The sequence below is a fragment of the Hypanus sabinus genome, chromosome 10 (genome assembly GCF_030144855.1).
Source record: "Hypanus sabinus isolate sHypSab1 chromosome 10, sHypSab1.hap1, whole genome shotgun sequence".
Lineage (NCBI taxonomy): Eukaryota > Metazoa > Chordata > Chondrichthyes > Myliobatiformes > Dasyatidae > Hypanus > Hypanus sabinus.
In genome coordinates, this window is record NC_082715.1 from 17,113,923 (window position 1) to 17,133,598 (window position 19,676).

General features: G+C 40.5%; 1 protein-coding gene across 1 annotated transcript; it reads right to left on the bottom strand.

Annotated features, from left to right (window-relative positions):
• Window positions 1-679: 679 nt before the first annotated feature.
• ccn6 (cellular communication network factor 6) lies at window positions 680-19,397 on the bottom strand. The gene is made up of 5 exons (XM_059981231.1): window positions 19,350-19,397; window positions 13,449-13,749; window positions 6,904-7,158; window positions 4,652-4,845; window positions 680-1,203 (listed from the first exon to the last, which is right to left on the bottom strand). Exons 1-5 carry the CDS (start codon window positions 19,395-19,397, stop codon window positions 928-930), a joined length of 1,074 nt encoding a protein of 357 aa, XP_059837214.1. The 3' UTR covers window positions 680-927.
• Window positions 19,398-19,676: the final 279 nt, after the last annotated feature.

Sequence of the window (19,676 nt, forward strand, 5' to 3'; positions counted from 1 at the left end):
ATTGTCTTCTTCAAACTGATGAATTTGTGTATCAAGGCAGTGATTTTGATTATACTCTCTAATTTTCACTTTCAAGGATTCTTCATGTCATGTTCTTGATATTTATTGTTTATTTATTATTTTCTTTCTTTTTTTTTAATTTGCACAGTTTGTTGACTTTTGCACACTGGTTGAATGCCCAATCTGGTGTGGTCTGTCATTGATTCTATTATGGTCATTATTTTATTATGGATTTATTGAATATGCCCACAAGAAAGTGAATGTCAGGGTTGTATATGGGAACATATATGTATTTTGATAAATTTACTTTGAACGGTGACAAATCCCCCTTCCTCTTTTCCTTACTATAATCTTTCACTTCTCACTTCCCCTTGTGTCCTCTTTTCTCCTATCAGATTCTTTCTTCTCCAGTCCTTGGCCTCTCCCACGCACCTGGCTTCACCTATAACCTTCCTTTTTATTCAGACATCTTCTTAACCCCTTCCTTCTCAGTCCTGAAGAAGGGTCTCAGCCCAAAATGTCAACTGTTTACTCTTTTCCATAGATGCTGCTTGACCTGCTGAATTCCTCCAGCATTTTGTATGTGTTGCTTTGAAATTTGAAATGTTATTATGTTAGGGGGGAAATGTTTCTGAACTCTACAGAGTTCAAAAGAAATTTAATTTGACAAAAGGCCCAGGCAAAGAAATTAATGATGCAGACACACTTTACAAATGGATCCTACTTGCTTACAGAATGAAGCAAATTAGAACTTTGAATGGAGGATGATTTATGAGGGATTTGTCAAGCTGTGTTATGAAATTTGTTTACCTTTCTGTGCAATTAAGGTGTATTTAAAATAGAAGACCAAATTTACATCCTTATGTGTAGAAAGAAGCATAAATATTTCTGTTCTCTTAAGCTGCCCATGTTACGGGCACCAACTAGCTACAGCAGCTTCAGATCTGAGAATATGTCCCCTGCGTCAATACAAACTTGCTGACATTTGCAAGATGTGATCCACATCATCTTCCAAATACTTATTCCTCTGTCGGTACAGTTAAATTCTACTTTCACTGTTTTTTGTTGATTAGGGACGCAGCAGTGAGAATCCAAGCATGTGCCACAGAACGTCGGACTATAACTTCTTCTGCTTGTGCAGCCAGAGAGAGTAAATCTTTCAGGCTTCACGTGCTGGAATGACTGTAAGCACTTCTTGTCTTTCTAAAAAGGAAAACACAAAAAAAATAAAGATTAGAGGAGCTTTATTGGTCACATATACAGAGAAATGTGTTGTTTGCATCAATGGTCAACACACCCCAACTATATGCTGGAGACAGCCTGCGAGTGTCATCGTGTTTCTGCTGTCAACATTGTATGCCCTAACCTGTGTGTGTCTTTTTTGGAGTGTGGGTGGAAACCAGATCATCCAGAGGAAATCCACATGGTCACAGGCTCAGCATTCAAAATCCTTACAGACAGCAATGGGAATGGAACCCATTGTTTCAAGTATTACAGTAACCACTACACTACCGTGCCAAGTTACCCTGTGGTCTTATAACAACGGAAATCTTTAGCACTGCCTTTTTGCATTACAAGTCAAGATTTTGGTAATAGTCTTTGCATTGCCTGTTAGTTCAAAAGTTTTGACAGTATAGTCAACTGAATCTGGTGTGCAAATAGTCTATTCCTCCTTCGGGTATAATTACAATATAATTCAAGTAATAAGACTAGAATTTTGGGCATTACTTAGGCTCTTCTTCCACTCACTGCCCAATGCTATGAATCAGGTTCAGAAACGTGCATCAAGTTAAAGGAATTTTGTACTGGCTAATGACTGGCTTTGTTATTTTTAAGATTTTTATTTGTCACAGGTACATTGAAACATACAGTGAAGTGTGCTGTTTGCATCAGTAATCAACACAGTCCCAGGATGTGCTGGGGGCAGTCTGCTGGCAGCAACAAGTTACTAAGCCTTCCCAACTTCTACATGTGTTTGGAACATGGGAGGAAACTGGAGCAGCTGGAGGAAACCCACGAGATGATGGGGAGAGCAAACAAACTCCTTACGGACAGTGGGAAAAGCACAGTTAAGCATGCTCGCTGCTACACTACCATTTTTTTTCATGCTTTATAGTAATGATTGGGAATGAGGTGTGTTTAACATTTATAAAAACAATTTCAAAGTTTCATTTCAATTAACTATAGATTATAGATAGTGAAGGGACTGTATGTATTAATGCCAGTCCATGCAATGTCATAGGATTCAGTTTGTTTCAAACTATTAATATACAAAAGGCTTTTTATCCAGGATGAGACTCTTAATCTGTGAGAATGACAAATTCTCTTTGAACTTTAACTTAAGCCAGTGGTGAAAGTATTTGAAGAAGTCTATTGATGAACCAATAGAGATGAAACCGGGGAAGATTACTACTGTATGTGAATTTGATGCTATTAATGTAAATCAGTGCATTGGTTTGTATTTCATCATTATTTTCCAAAGTATTTCAGACCCCTATTGAAAAAATGCAGTATTTTGAAAAGCCAGAATAAGAAGAGAGCTGGTATCAACCAGGAAAAGCAGATGGAATTTCTGGGACATGTACTGAGGAAAGTGTATGACGTTCATGAGTTACATTAAGGTGTGGACAGGCAAAAGTTTAGAAGAGCTTAATAGAACTTCTCAGATTAAAGACAGATGGAAGATCATGATTGCCCATGTTTTATGATGTGGCACATGATGATGATTTAATAAAATGAAGGGAAACATGAAAATAGACAAAAGGAGTTTACAATCTCTATTTGTTCCAGGGCATGATAGAACCAATGGCATATGGTTGAATTTCGATCATTTTTGCATTTTGCGAAATGAATCAGGCAATTTGTGAACAAGGTCCTATAAAGGAAATGAGATAAAGTGGTACATCTGATATTGCTGAGGGTAATCCTAGGGTGGTAAAAAGACATCAGATACTGTATGTTTCTGGACTATTTCTTTAATAGAGGGAACTTCAAGAGAAGAGAAGCTTCTGTGTGGGTGGGACTTCAAGTGAGGTCCCACTGCTTTCACTCAAATTACAGTTACTCCTTTCTCAAACATAGTTATTTCTCCCATTAAAACAATTTCAGACACACATGCATAGAATTTCATCATCAGATATGAAGTAGAAATGGACTGTGCAAAAAGCATCAGACTACGCTGGACTTAATTTCACTGGCTTTGACAGAATACACATGCATTCGGATGCTGTTCATGGACTTCAGTTCAGCATTCTACACAATCATTCCTCAGAAACTGATTGGAAAGCTGAGCCTACTGGGCCTGAACACCTCCCTCTGCAACTGGATCCTAGACTTCCTGACTGGGAGACCAGTCAGTCCGGATCGGGAGCAGCATCTCCAACACCATCACACTGAGCATGGGGACTCCCCAGGGCTGTGTGCTCAGTCCACTACTGTTCACTCTGCTGACCCACGACCGTGCTGCAACACACAGCTCAAACCACATCATCAAGTTCACGGATGACAGGACGGTGGTGGGTCTCATCAGCAACAATGACGAGTCAGTTTACAGAGAGGAGGTGCAGCGGCTAACGGACTGGTGCAGAGCCAACAACCTGTCTCTTAATGTGAACAAAAGAGATAGTTGTTGACTTCAGGAGGGCATGGAGTGACCACTCCCCGCTGAACATCAAATGCTCCTCGGTAGAGATCATTAAGGGCACCAAATTTCTTGGTTGTTCACCTGGTCCCTCAACACCAGCTCCATAGCAAAGAAAGCCCAGCAGCATCTTTACTTTCTGTGAAGGCTGAGGAAAGTCCATCTCCCACCCCCCATCCTCATCATATTCTACAAGGGTTGTATTGAGAGCATCCTGAGCAGCTGCATCACTGCCTGGTTCGGAAATTGCACCATCTCGGATCGCAAGATCCTGCAGCGGATAGTGAGGTCAGCTAAGAAGATCATCGGGGTCTCTCTTCCCGCTATCACGGACACGCTGCATCCGCAAAGCAAACAGCATTATGAAGGACCCCATGCACCCCTCATACAATCCCTTCTCCCTCCTGCAGTCTGGGAAAAGCATTCGGGCTCTCACGACCAGACTATGTAACAGTTTCTTCCCCCAAGCTATCAGAGTCCTCAATACCCGAAGCCTGGACTGACACCTTGCCCTATTGTCCTGTTTATTATTTATTGTAATGCCTGCACTGTTTTTGTGCACTTTATGCAGTCCTGGGTAGGTCTGTAGTCTAGTGTAGTTTTCTCTGTGTTGTTTTTTTTTGTGTAGTTCATTCTAGTTTTTGTACTGTGTCATGTAACACCATGGTCCTGAAAAACACTGTCTCATTTTTACTATGTACTGTACCAGCAGTTATGGTCGAAATGATAATAAAAGTGACTTGACTTGAGATAGTTAGCTAAAAAGATGCCAACATGGGAATACATTTATTGTTACTAGCCAGGAATGAAACTGTCCTCACAAAGTGACCCCTTATCCAGCAACTGAATGTCCAAAGGAGTGTTTGCTATTTTGAGATAGTCTTTTTGACTGTAGTGCATGAATATATAGCTCCATGCAATCAAATTAACTCTTCATACAGCATTTGATCCTCCACTCTTGGGAAAAAAAAGATTCAGATGAGATATAATTGTTTTTCCAACATGATTTACCTTCATATTTTTTAATATGCCTGTATTACAGGGTCGAATTAAGCACAATCTACTTTCGCTCCCAAGTTCACACCTGCTGTTGTCATTTGTCACTCTGATTGAAATTCCGATGTCACAAGTTTTTGAACATTCACTCCATGGGGTTGCTTGTAGCATACACTTCTTACGCCACACAACTGGTCTTGCCTTGTAAACTGATAAAATAAATAAATGTAGACAAATTATTTTGTTATGCTCAGATCTCAAGGACACGCATTTAATTCCACTCTGCTTTCTGTCTTTCAAACATCTCTGTCATGTGTTAATCATGAACACTAAATATAAGTTTGAAGACTATATTCTGCACTGACAAATCTCAGTTTTGTACCTCCTGCCTGATGGTAGTAATGAGAAAAGGACATGACCTGGGAGGTGGTGGGGTTCTTTGATGATGGATGTTACTTTCTTGTGGCAGTGCTCCATGTAAATGTTTGGTCATGTGAGATGTTTCTCCTTCACTAAATGGGAAGCCGGGCCTATTCCAGCATCTGGGTGAACACGTACAGAAACTGTTGCGAGCTGCATCAATCGAGAGTTCTGAAGCTGGGAAGCAGCTGGAGACTATGCAAGGCTGATTTCATCAAGGACAGCTTAAGAAGAAGCTCACTCCCAGCTTAAAACTTTGCATCTCCTCTCCCATAGCTTTAAGGGTGGAGATTCTGTTGTGAAATGTTTTGGATTACTGAAGTGAAAAAGTGGTGGAAATAAATTGCATCCATTGGTGTCCATCCATACTGTTAAGCATGGTGAGTCAAATGCCACGGGCTTTGTTCCATTTGCTGAAATTATAAAACTATAACCAAAATCAAAAAAGGTTTATTCTAGACACAAGGAATCCTGCAGATGCTGGAAAACCAAAGCAGCATCTATGGAAATGATAAATAGTCAACGTTTCAGGCCAAGACCCTTCTTCAGGACTGGAAAAGAAAGGGGAAGATGCCAGAATAAAAAGGTGGGGGGAGGAGAAAGAGCATCAATTAGAGGGTGAGAGGTGAAGCCAGGTGGTTAGGAAAGGTAGCAATGGAGAAGAAGGAATCTGACAGGAGAAGAGAGTGGACCATGGGAGAAAGGGAAAGAAGGACAGCAGAGGGAGGTGATAGGCTGGATATTAGTATAGTCTATGCTCCTGTAATAATTAACATGTTCTGTTATAACTAGAAATAGAATTGCAAGAAGGAATGAAATGAAATAATAGGGAGCTGAATTTTTTTTGTTTGGTGAGTTACATTGTATAAACAGAACTGGAGAGAGACATCTTACTCAACTTTATTAGCTGTTGCATCTCAATCCAACCTTAACTAAGTAGACTTAGAAACAGCCTATTAAAATATGCAAGGGTTAAGTTATCTGATCATTCTCCTCCCACAATTTTAATATAGAAACTACTGAAGCTTAGAGTAAAATCAAATACAATCCATATGTTGGGAGATTGTAGTGTTTTTGTGAATTGGGATAGATTTGCTATATGTCATGTGACATAAGGCTTACACATTTTAAAAAGTTATGAAATTTTTAAATAATTTTATAATCTTGCTGCTATACTGGATCTTTACAAAGATCAAAACCCTTCTATGCACAGTGCTAGTTTTCCTGGTTATCTCATCCATATCATATTTAAACAAAGCTATTCAAAAAATAAACATTAGTGTTCTATTCCCAGATTTCCAACAAATTCTCCTGTTTTATATAAATAAACTAAGTAAAACAATCTCTGGCGTGAGACTTCCAGATTCACTTTTCTTACACCATAAATTACCTTTAAGTTGAAAAAGGGAACTGCTGAAAATTTCACATTCCTTAGACGTTTGATTCAGTTCTTGAAAAAAAAGTTACAAAACACTATAATATGGTCTCTACTTGATGCCCATGTTAATTTATTTGGGTTTTTAAATTTTAAATTTGCTTGCTAAAAGGCTTTTTCCCCTCCTGTGTCACTATCCACAGATTGTAGATTCCTTCAATATCAATGCTGCTCTGTCACGTTTTCTGTGACAACCCAGTAGCAATAAGGGATATGAAGCATAAAGGCAGGCTTCTTTGTCTTCAATGGGAGTACTGTATCCTTTCAGCCAATGAAGAACTGATCAAATTAATCATACATCCATCAACAGAAGGATTTATTTGTATTGGACCAATTGTATTGCCAAAACCAAAGTTATGAATTTTATTTCAACTGCATCATAATACTCTGCATATTTATTGAAACAACCTACCAGACATCGCTCTGTGAATTATTGCTTGCTGTCTCTTCAGTTCTGAATGATCACAAATGGACTTTTCACAGCAATATTCAGATCCCTTTATGACCTTGACATTTTTACACTGGCCTGCTGCCAGTTTCCTTGTACAGATATGTGTGCATCCCAAAACCCCATTCACGCACGTACACTTATAATGGCAGTGAGGTTGGAACGTTTGCCCATGTCTGTAAATTATTCCATTTAACTCACACCCAACTCCAATAGTATCTAAAGAAAGCAGACAAAGATAACCAATCACAAGTGTCACAACCAAGTGTTTTTTTAATACTTTAAAAAAATAAGATTTGTACTTTTTAAACAAACTAATGTATTTCTCACCGTATGTGGTCGCTCATCCCCACTCGCTGGCACAAAGCGGTACAGCAGCTAAACTAACAGTTTCTCACCTTGCTCATATTTCATTGGCTAAGTAGTAGCACATTACCCATGTGATGTTATTGTTTATTGGAGCATATTAGCTAGTTAATTAGTCTATAAAAGAGACGTATTTTTCCGGAGCTGCCAGTTTTGCTTCTTTATTCTCTTGTCTTCGCATTCACATCTCAGCATCGTATTTGTATGTCGGTTTGTAATGTAAAATAAACTGAAATCTTGGAATTAAGACTTCTCATCTTTCCTGACTCCTGGAAGAACCCCAAGGATCGGGGGGGGGGGGTGGAATCAGAGCTCCAACACGAGATGAATTCAGAAGTAAATGCTAACTAACAGTTTTGAAAATTTCACTGCTGTCATAACCAATTAGCCGTATAACATCCCAAATTCATGAATCTACGTTTATCACCATCTTTATTATGTGCCGTGTCGTATGATGTAGGTGATCATGTTCTCCATGAGCATGATTATTCTTGGCAATTTATTCTACAGAAGTGACTCACCATTGCCTTCTTCTGGGCAGTGTCTTCACAAGATGGATGACCCCAGCTATTGTCAAAACTCGTCAGAGCTTGTCTGCCCAGTGTCAGTGGTCACATAACCAGGGCTTGTCAACGCACCAACTGCTCCCATGGCTTCATGTGATCCTGATTCAGGGGAGGGGGCTAAGTGGGTGTTTTACCTTGCCCAAGGGTGACCTGCAGGCTATTGGAGGGAAAGAGCACCTTGCACCTTCTTTGCTAGAGATGCATCTCCACCCTGCCACCCATATTTAAGAACATAAGAAACAGGAGCAGGGGTAGGCTTTATATTGTGATAAAAAATTTTTAGCAGACAGTTAACTTTCACACTATGAATTAGAGGGGGGAAAGAATATACCAATTTCTGTCAACCTAAACTAATACAATGGTGCTAGAAAGTCAGTGAATCCTGTAGAATTTTCTGTGTTTCTGCATAAATATAACCCAATAAGTGATAGACGTGGTGTACTTGGATTTTCAGAAGGCTTTTGACAAGGTGCCAGACATGAGGCTGCTTAGCAAGATAAGAGCCCATGGAATTACAGGGAAGTTACTAGCATGGGTGGAGCTTTGGGCGGTCAACAGAAAACAGAGAATGGGATTAAAGGGATCCTATTCTGGCTGGCTGCTGGTTACCAGTGGAGTTCCACAGGGGTCGGTGTTGGGACCATTACTTTTTACGATGTACGTCAATGATTTGGACTATGGTATTAAGGAATTTGTGGCTAAATTTGCTGGTGATACAAAGATAGGTGGAGGAGCAGGTAGTGTTGAGGAAACAGAGAGCCTGCAGAGAGAATTAGATAGTTTAGGGGAATGGGCAAAGAAGTAGCAAATGAAATACAATGTTGGAAAGTGTATGATCATGCACTTTGGTGAAAGAAATAAATGGGCAGACTATTATTTAGATGGGGAGAGAATTCAAAATGGAGAGATCCAAAGGGACTTGGGAGTCCTTCTGCAGGTTATCCTACTTGTTAACCTGCAGGTTGAGTCGGTTGTGAAGAAGGCGAATGCAAAGTTGGCATTCATTTCTAGAGGTATAGAATATAAGAGCCGGGATGTGATGTTGAAGCTCTATAAGGCACTTGTGAGACCACACTTGGTCTCACAAAACTGTGTAGTTTTGGACTCCTTATTTTTGAAAGGATATACTGACACTGGAGAGGGTTCAGAGAAGATTCACAAGAGTAATTCCAGGAATGAATGATTTACCATATGAGGAATGTTTGGCAGCTTCCTGGAGTTCAGAAAAATGAGGGGGGATCTCATAGAAACATCCCAAATGTTAAAAGGCCTGAACAGATTAGATATGGCAAAGTTACTTCCCATGGTAGGGGATTGTAGGACAAGAGGGCATGACTTCAGGATTGTAGGACATCCTTTTGGAACTGAGATGCAGAGAAATTACTTTAGTCAGAGGGTGGTAAATCTGTGGAATTTGTTGCCACGAGCAGCTGTGGAGGCCAAGTCATTGGGTGTATTTAAGGCAGAGATAGATAGGTTCTTGATTAGCCAGGGCATCAAAGGGTATGGGGTGAAAGCAGGGGAGTGGGGATGACTTGATGAAGTGGATCACCCCATGATTGAATGGCAGAGTAGATTTGATGGTCTGAATGGCCTACTTCTGCTCCTATATCTTATGATCTATAATGGTTCTACTGGGCTTAGTAGCAAAGCCACACATGAAGGCCAGGATCTGGACTCGATTGTCCAGGCTATTTGAGGCACACACCATGGAAGCATTTAATAGATAATGGAAGCCACTGCCCCACCCCCAGCTATGACAGCCTTAAGGAACCTTAATCACATTTGTTGGATATGTGTACAATATGTGTGTTTATTTCTAGACGAATAGCTACTTATATTCTGCTTTTTTTAAAGTGTTTCCATTTCTCTTCCTATTAATAAATTAGTGCCCTTGACCTTTTTTTTTCACTTCAAAGCCAAAAAACGTTGTGGTGTCATTGTGGATGAGTTAGCATGGACAATAGCTGAATTTCTTTGGCAACACACACAAAATGCTGGAGGAACTCAGTGGGCTGGGCAGCATCTATGGAGAGGAATGAACAGTTGCCGTATTGGACCAGGACCCTTCATCGGGACTGAAAAGGAAGGGGTGAGAAGCCAGAATAAGATGGTGGAGAGAGGGGAAGTAATACAAGTTGGCAGGTGATAGGCGAGGAGGAAGGTGGCTGGGTGGGGGGAGGAGGAATGAAGTAAGAAACTGGGAAGTGATAGACAGAAGGGTTAAAGGAATGAATAAGGATAAAAAACAGGAAAAAGCAGGTTTAAAAAAATCAGTAGAATACCAATTCCTTATAATGAAGATTTCCATGAAAAATTAGTTAATTCATCCTTTTTGATAATGAATATAATTTTTTGACTGAGCAAAACACTTACAACACAGCAAGCAACCATACCAGCAATTAGGCAAAATTGTGCACTGCCTGTTAAAATAAGTGGTATCAGGAAGTGCGTACTGCTTTACCCATTGGTAAAGCAACAGGTAAAGCAAAGTGGTAAATGATTTAGTGCTGATATTCAGGTGATCCCTGCAGCCACTATGACAATGGTTCCCAACCTTTTTATGCCCTGGACCCCTTCCATTACTCGGGGAGTCCTTGGACCCTAGGTTGAGAACCCCAGCTTTATGAAGAATCATGTTCGAACTAATGAGCACACAAATTCTGACAAAGGAATGCAGGAGTTTAGTACTACAAAAATACACAATACATGTAGTTCAGCCCGCTCATGGAGGATTGTGAACAGATCTGGATATCACACGAAGAACTAGGTAGCTATATAGAGAGTGCAGAAGAGATTCACCAGCACATTCCTAAAGCGGAGTGCTTGAAGGGGTCTTGGTCCAAAATGGTGACAGTTTAATCCAGTAATTTGAGTGTGTTGCTATGGATTTTCAGCATCTGCAGAATCTCATGTGTTTATGCTGTAGTTATAAGGAGATATTGGAAAGGTTGTGTTTATGGAGGTTCCTTACAGTTGTTATAGCTGGGGAGTGGGGGGGTGATGGTAACGGGGACAAGCTCCCACTACCTGTTAAATGCTCCCAATAGTGTACACCTCAATTAGCCTCTAATAACCAAGTCCAGCTCCTGGCCTTCATGTGTGGCTTAGCCACTGAGCCCAGCGGATCCATTTCTATTGACAGGAGAAGGGGCAAAGGCAGGTTTCTGGTGCCTTATAACCAGTTGCTTCAGGAAGATGGGGCTTGTCAGCCATGGTTGGCAACTCATCTAGGAGAAGGAAATCTCTGATCTCAAACCTCCGCTGCCTTGCGGTGATACCCACTCATGGGGAAGGCTTCGGGAGTAAACCCCAATGGAAAAATCTGAAGCTGGGTCCCTAACGCAGTCCTACATCGAGTTCAAATGCCAACCGGCAACTCCTGCAATGCTTCTGATGCCGAACCGTATCTGTCTCTGCTGTTCATTTGGACTCATCAAATGCATGGAGAGGGAGAATTTGCTTCATAGACAACAGCTGGTTCTCCATATTGTGTTGCCCAGGCTAGTGTATCTGGACAGCTAGGATGCACCATCCATGGTTGGCCCTAACCGACAGAGGCCTCACTTGTTTTTAAATCGAACTGAGGGGTGACTAAATAGAGGTTTATAAAATTTTGAGGGGATAGACAGGATAGATAATCAGAATCTTTTTTATTCCAGGGAAGGGGAATCGAGAACAAGAAGGCATAGATTTAAGGAGCAGGATGGAAATTGGAAAGACTTCTGAGGAAATCTAAAGGACCTCTGGTTTAAGATGGCACTGGTGAATCTCAGCAACTTCTGGCTGGTGACTAATGAAACAAAGAAAATAACTAAATATTTTGTTAGTCACTCTATTTCTGGTAAAAAATCATGACAAACAAAAGCCTCCTTGGACTTGGAGGCAGCTTGATGTGGCAAAACCAAGAAAAGGGAGCGAGCCTGTTACTGAGGGTGAGGAAGACTCAAATTCGATTGACTTAAGCGCTGGGCCAAGTCGGAAAGGTCAGGTATAGGCCAAATTGAGGCAGCAGGGTTCAGGCCCCAGAGCGCATCGAAGCAAATGAACTAGATGTTTGAATGTTGATTTAAGCGCCAAGCCAAATTGTAAAAGTCAGGATGTTGCGGCTCAATATGAGAGATGGACCAGTTCAGCTCTCTGCCTGGCTCTGCGCTGAACTGAGGGTGCAAGGACAGACTCTCTTTGAGGACTTCAGTTCAGAATGGAATTTGCTTTCATTTATTGTTTGTATGATTTTTTTTTTCTCTGCACATTGGATGTTTGGTGGACTTTTTTTGGTATTTCTTTGTTTTGTGGCTGCCTGTTAGGAGACAGATTTCAAGATTGTATACTGTAAACATACTTTGATAATAAATTAACTTTGAGAAGTATTTCACACAGAAGGTTGTGGTTATTTGAAATTAGCTGCCAAAGGAAATGGTAGAGACAAATACAACTGCAATGCTTAAAAGGAACTTGGATAGGCATTTAGGGAGGAGAGTTGTAAAGGAATACAGGTCTAATACAGACAAATGGAATTAACGTTCACAGGCAAACCAGTCAGTCTGGACGAGATTTGGTACAAATGGCAGTACTTCTCCCTGATTATATCAAATGAAGAATGATCATTGGACCAGTTTCAAGAACAAGGGGAGAGAGATGTCATTAGCACCTTCCTTTCAATGTACTCCAAAGTTCAAAACCTCCTGGTTCAGTGATTTCCAATTCAAAGGGAAAACACACTCCCATTCTTTTCACTACCTCCTCAGTTCTGCAGAATACTTAATTGCTGGAGCTGTTAAGACCATAAAAAAATCATCTGACACACGACTTGGAGTATCACCAAACAAATTTCTTAAGTGGAATTTTTTTTATCTTGTTGAGACACAGCACAAAATAGGCGCTTCTGGACCTTCAAACCTATTTTGGCATATTCTGGAATTGGGGTATCTGGCAAATATTAATTTCACCAGCAACCAATCTTCAGATTTGAATGAGGATTGTAGACTGAATACTTGCTTATGTATGCATCTCTGATGACTTGTTCACATTGAAACACTGCCCAGCAATCCCCTGATTTAATCCTAGCCTAATCATGGGATTATTTACAATGACCAATTAATTTACAAACTGGTACATCTTTGGACTGTGGGAGGAAACCAGAACACCCGGAGGAAACCCATGCAATCATGGGAAGAATGTTCAAACTCCTTATGGGCAACGGAAGGAATTGAACCCAGGTTGCTTGTACTGTAAAGCATTGTGCTAATCACTACGCTACCATGAGTGACACCATGTAAAAAAAAGTTTTCTACAGTTCATACAATGAATAACTAAATGCTTATCAGAAATATTTTCTATCTGAAACGCAATGCTTATAAACGCCTCAATGTATTACAAGTGTCACACCTTTGAATATAAATGATACAAATGTATATCACTCCCTATTCCTAAATGCTTAACTTTGTCTAATAAAGGTGATAAAATATTAATCTAACCATCAAATTCAAAATGTAATGATAGATTGCATTGAAGGATATTAAGACATTATTCACACTCGACTTGAAGAGATAATATTGTTATAATTTAACTTACAAGCACATACTCCAAATTCATACTTGGGTCTATCAGCAGAGTAGTCACAGTACAAATCCTTGTGAGGGTCACAGGTGTCAGCTTCAGTGCACAGCTCCCCATACTGCTTTGCACAGGCTTTGCAACATCCACAGCCATCAGTCACCAAACTTACTCCGGGTGTACAGAACGGTTTGCGTGGGCATTTGCAAGGCCACTTGCAAAATTGTCTACGTTCAAGAACCTCTTCAATTGCTGCTGCCTCCCTTCCGTGTTCCACAACTGCTTGCTGTGCTTGATTCTGTTGCACCCTGCATAAGAACTTAGATACAGTTTAATTCCTTGAGGAATACAATCCAGTCTCAAAGAGCCATCTTCTCTGTTGTTGAGAACAGAGATAAGGAGAAGATTCTTTATCCAGAAGATGGTGAATCTGTGGAATTCATTGCCACAGGTGGCTGTGGAGGTGAAGTCATTGGGCATACTTAAAGTGGAGGTTGATACGTTCTAGATTAGTACGGGAGTCAGAATGGGGTTGAGAAGTGTAATAAATCAGCCATGATGGAATGGGAAGCAGACTCAATGAAAAAACAGGCTTTATTCTGCCCCTGTATCTTACGGTCTTAAAAAAAATCAAATGGTAATTGGCAATTTCAATTAACAAGAACTAGAAGAGTAAATCATTGGACATCGTCCAGCTTGTTGGAACTGTATCTTTGGCTAACAAATCTCCAACAAGGTCCAGAGATCGCTGCCCTTGCTTCCACCAATATCCTGGGATAGAACACATTAGACACTAGGGTTCTGAATCTGTCCACCTTAATGTTCCTTTCTATCTTGATATCGACATCCCCCACAGTAACACAGCTTCCCTCCCTGAACTGACTATCCTTCATGTCATCTTTGGGAATACCACTATGAAGTACTCAATCACTTTCTCTGACTTGAGACATAACTTCCCATGTTTCACACTGAGTGAACCTCCCCTTTCCCTCGCTACCATCTTAGACCATAGAACACTACAGCACAGCACAGTCCCTTCAGCCCTCCATGTTGTGTCAACCCATATAATCCTTAAAAAAAAGTACTAAACCCACATGACCCCATAACCCTCCATTTTTCTTTCATCCATGTGCCTGTCCAAGAGGCTCTTAAATACCCCTAATGTTTTAGCCTCCACCACCATCCCTGGCACGTCATTCCAGGCACTCACAACCTTCTGTATAAAAAACCCCCTGATGTCTCCCCTAAACTTCCCTCCCCTAATTTTATACATATGCCCTCTGGTGTTTGCTATTGGTGCCCTGGGAAACAGGTACTGACTATCCACCCCATCTATGCCTCTCATAATCTTGTAGACCTCTATCAAGTCCTCTCTCAATCTTCTACGCTCCAAAGAGGAAAAGTCCCAGCTCTGCTAACCTTGCTTCATATGAGTTGTTCTCCAAAGCAGGCAACATACTGGTAAGTCTCCTCTGCACCCTCTCCATAGCTTCCACATCCTTCCTATAATGAGGTGACCAGAATTGAACACAATACTCTTAAGTGTTGTCTCACCAGAGATTTGTAGACTTGCAACATGACCTCTCTGCTGTTGAGCTGAATCCCCATTAATGAAGCCTAGCATCCCATAGGCATTCTTAACTACCCTATCAACCTGTGCAGCGACCTTGAGGGATGTATGGATTTGAACGCCAAGGTCCCTTTGTTCATCCACACTCTTAAGTAACTGACCATTAACCCTGTACTCAGTCTTCTGGTTTGTCCTTCCAAAATGCATCACCTCACACTTGTCTGGATTGAACTCCATCTGCCATTTTTCTGCCCAACTCTGCAGCCTGTCTATGTCCTCTTGTAACCTTCAACAACCTACAGCTCCATCCACAACTCCTCCAATCTCCGTGACATCCGCAAACTTACTCACCCATCCTTCCACCTCTACATCCAGGTCCTTTATAAAAATCACAAACAGCAGGGTTCCCAGGACAGATCCCTGCGGCACTCCACTAGTCACGAACCTCCAGGCAGAATACTTTCCTTCCACAACCACTCTCTGCTTTCTTCCTTTAAGCCCATTTTTTATCCAAACAGCCAAGGTTCCACTTATCCCATGCCTCATGACTTTCTGGATGAGCCTCTCATGAGGGACCTTGTCAAATGCTTTGCTAAAGTCCATGTAGACCACATCCACTGCCCTACCCTCATCAATTTCTTTTGTTTTTTAATGAATGCATGATACCTTGGGATTTTCCTTGATCCTTCTTCACCAAGGACAGTTAGCTCTCCTAATTCCCAGTTTAAGTTCTTTCCTGTTTCCTTTCTATTTCTCAAGGATTATACAAATGGTGTAAAGATCAGATGAATGGCAGGGGACCAATAACCTGGCTTGTCATGTAAGGATTAATTAGAGCTAAATAACAATTTACTACTATATTGCACATACAACACAAAACCAGACCCTTCAGCAATGTCCTCAAAGTTCAAATATCAAAGTTAATTTATAATCAACCTATGCATATGTCACTATATGCTACTCAGAGATTAATTTTCTTGTAGGCAATTACAGGAAAAAAAGAAATGCAATAGAATTAATGAAAAACACTAACAAACATAAAAAGACTAACAACCATGTGCATAAGACAAATTATGCAAATAATATAAATAAATAATACTGAGAAAATAAGTTGTACAGCCCTTGAAAAGGAACCTATAGGTTGTGGAATCAGTTCAACGTTGAGGTGAGTGAAGTTATCCACACAGGTTCTGGAGCCTGATGGTTGTAGGATTATAACTGCTGCTGAACCAGGTGAGGTGGGACCTAAGGCGTCTATACCCCTTGCCCAATGGTAGTTTTGAGAATACAGCATGGCCTGGATGGTGGAGATCCACGATGATGGGTCAAAGTACTTGGTATGTTTACTATCAATGTATGTATGCTAAATTCAACCTTGAGATTTGTTTTCTTACAGGATTTTCCTTACAGCTTGATACAAGCTCTCTTGCAGCTTATTTATCAAACCACTTGCAGTATGTTTGAATTATTGAGTAACTCACACAAAGTGCTGGAGAAACTCAGTGAGTCAGGCAGATTCTATGGAAATGAATAAGCAGCCAGTATTTCAGGCTGGTATTTCAATTATTAATTTGTTTTTTTCTGATCTGCACATATATATTTGCCAGCATTTTGATAAAAATTGGGAACTTAAATAATTGTTCATGTTACTTACTTGGTGTGTTATTTGCCTAATAGTTTTTGAGTCTGATTTATCCAATTCTTGTCAAGGGAGAGTCATAATTTAACTGTTCATCGCTCCTTTTTATAAGTTTGAAATAAAATATAATGAAACCATTGAAATGCTTTCCATTGGTCAGCGCTTTAATAAATGTGAATGTTTTTTCAAGAGGACACAAGGGAGTTCATTCCACAAATATCCATTAGTAACATGAGGCTGATTTTATATAATATATGCCTTTATTTTGGAAGGCAGGATGTCATGTAGCCTTCGTCAAACCAACCAGTTTGTTTGACAATAATCTGATTTTTAATGAGTGCAAGCATAAACAAATATAAATTCTGGAATTAACAAAAATGTGCACATTGACCATGTAGCTGTTGGGTTGCTATAACAACCCATCTTGTTCACCAATGTCCCTCTTTACTCTGACTGCTCTGTGTAACTCTAGCCTCAGATCAACATGTCCGTTTCTTATATACTTACTGCCTGTTATGGCACTGGTGCTTAGGGAGACAATGGTTCCTCTATCTCTGCCTGTCCTTGGCCATCTTCTCTATTGTTCCCAGGTGTGGTTCAGTGTCCTCAGTCACACAGAGATATTGGATTCTTCATCGCTGTTTCAGTAACAATTTTATTTTTGACTATTCAGGGTTGCTAGCCCTGAGCTGAACCCACAAACTTGGGGGACTGGTGGATAACTCAGGCAGTCCTCTACCCTTTAACCTATCTAGCATGGGTGACCCTACCATGAGCTAAAACATAAGGCCCAGACTCCAGCCAACATAGTTCTCTGGTCATTGGGGCATGCAAGCCTCCAAATCCCATGGACATGGTTGTGGTTATATGAAAAGACCAAATACTGGAAACACCCAGTAGGCAGGCAGCATACTTGGACAGGGAAAGAGAATTAATGAGGCCATTTGTTAGAGCTGCCCTGTTTCAGGGCAGTTAAAGGCAATTAGGATGCACAATAAACATGAGCCTTGCCAGGATCTGTCAATAAATAAAAACATTTGTGCCTACAAGTTAGTATTACATCTGTCAGTTTGCCCTCTTTGGATTCTTGCTCCGCTGCATCTGAAATCCAACAGATGCCATTTACACTCAGTAGTCAATTTTTGGGTGCACCTGCTTGTTAAAGCAAATATCTAATTAGCCAATCTTGTGGCAGCGACTCACTGCATAAAAGCATACAAACATGGTCATAAGTTTCAGTTGTTGTTCAGACAAATCATCAGAATGGGGGAAGAAATGTGATCCAAGTGAAATTAGCTGTGGAATGATTGTTGGTGCCAGATGGGGTGGTTTGAGTATCTCAGAAACTGCTGATCTCCTGGGATTTGCACACACAAGTCTCTACAGCGGGGACCTATATGCTACGGACCTATATCATTCAGCAAGGGGTCCATGGACCACAGGTTGGGAACCCCTGCTCTAGAGTTTACAGAGAATAGTGTGAAAAACAAATACACCACCCAGGTAATGGCAGTTCTGTGGGTGAAATGCCTTGTTAATGAGAGAGGTCAGAGAAGAAAGGCAAGACTGCTCCAGGATGACAGGAAGGCAACAGTAACTAATAAAACCATCAGTTACAATAGTGTGCAGATGTGCATCTCTGAATGCACAACACCTGAACCTTGATGTGGATGGACTACAACTGCAGAAGATTCCACTTCTGTACCTAGTAAAGTGGTTATTGAGTGGAATTTGAAGGCTGGATAGTTACATGCAGGATTGACTTCAATCAAGTGTTGATATTTGCCAAATCAATAGTTCCATAAACAATCACTGCCCCTGACAAACGCACTTAAAGGCAATTATTGATCAAAAAACAATTGTGTAATGAATCCATCTGAGTTAATAGGCAAAATGAAGTGTGTTATTTGCAATCAGACAATAAAGCTGGAGGGGAAATATGATTATAGAAACCCCATCTTTGCGCAACTTTCCGCTGTTAGCACAGAAGTTGAGGATCAGTATGCCAAGATTTACTTCACACCCGAGCAGACAAGCAAATTGAGAAGACCAAAATACAAGCAATTTTACAAGCAGTAAAAAAAAAATTGGCCGAATTCCAAAACAGAAATTCCTGGAAAAAGAATATTTACTTTTACTAATTTTAAGATGTATTACTGTACATTTCATCTCAAAACTGCAGCGAGGTGGAAAAGTTTTCACAGTGCAAATACAAAGACTTGTTAGAAGCTTCGTTTACTGCTGGCTCGGTTTGTTTTAGTATACAGGACATTTAGTTGTACGAAATATGTGACATGTTGTTCCTTTAAATATTGTGAATAATCTCAATCGTGTCTGTCAGTTTTATGTTTGGATGCAATTTAATAGAATCCAAATTAGATTTATGCGTTATAAGCAATCAAACGAATGATTTATTTAAATCAGTTAATCAAGAGCGTTTAGATCTCAATCACATATTGAATGGATTCCAATTTAGGGCATAATTTTAACGGATGGGCATTTCTAAACGAGTTCTTACTAACAGTCCAGCATCACAATCTCAAGCTTCAACTCTCGATGCTTTATTTCAGCGGTTGCCGTGATAGTGGCAAAATAAACCCTACTGACGCCACATCATCACGTTTGGATGACAGTTGTAGCCACAGCAGAAGCAAACCACGATCTGAAGCTACATGAAGGCTGAATAAAATGTTTAAATTCTCAAACTTACCTGATAAGTACCAGTGAAAAGCAGCATGCGAAGGAAAAGAGCCCGCATGGTGGGGATTTGGCGCGTGAGTTGGCCAGAGGTGAGGACAAGCTGTTCATAAGGCGTGCCTCTGTCTTAAACCCGCACGCATCTGTTAACCTTCATACCTCTTTTCACTCTCAGTACTTCTGCTTGACCTTCCGGCAGCATTTCCCATTCATAACAACTGTCCTGCCAAGAAGTAAGCTTTGGTCACATACTTTCCCTAATGTGTAACTTCGTGGAACCAGTGTGTGCTTAACTTCACAAAGAATTTTATGTTTTATATAAATATTCTGTAATATAGTA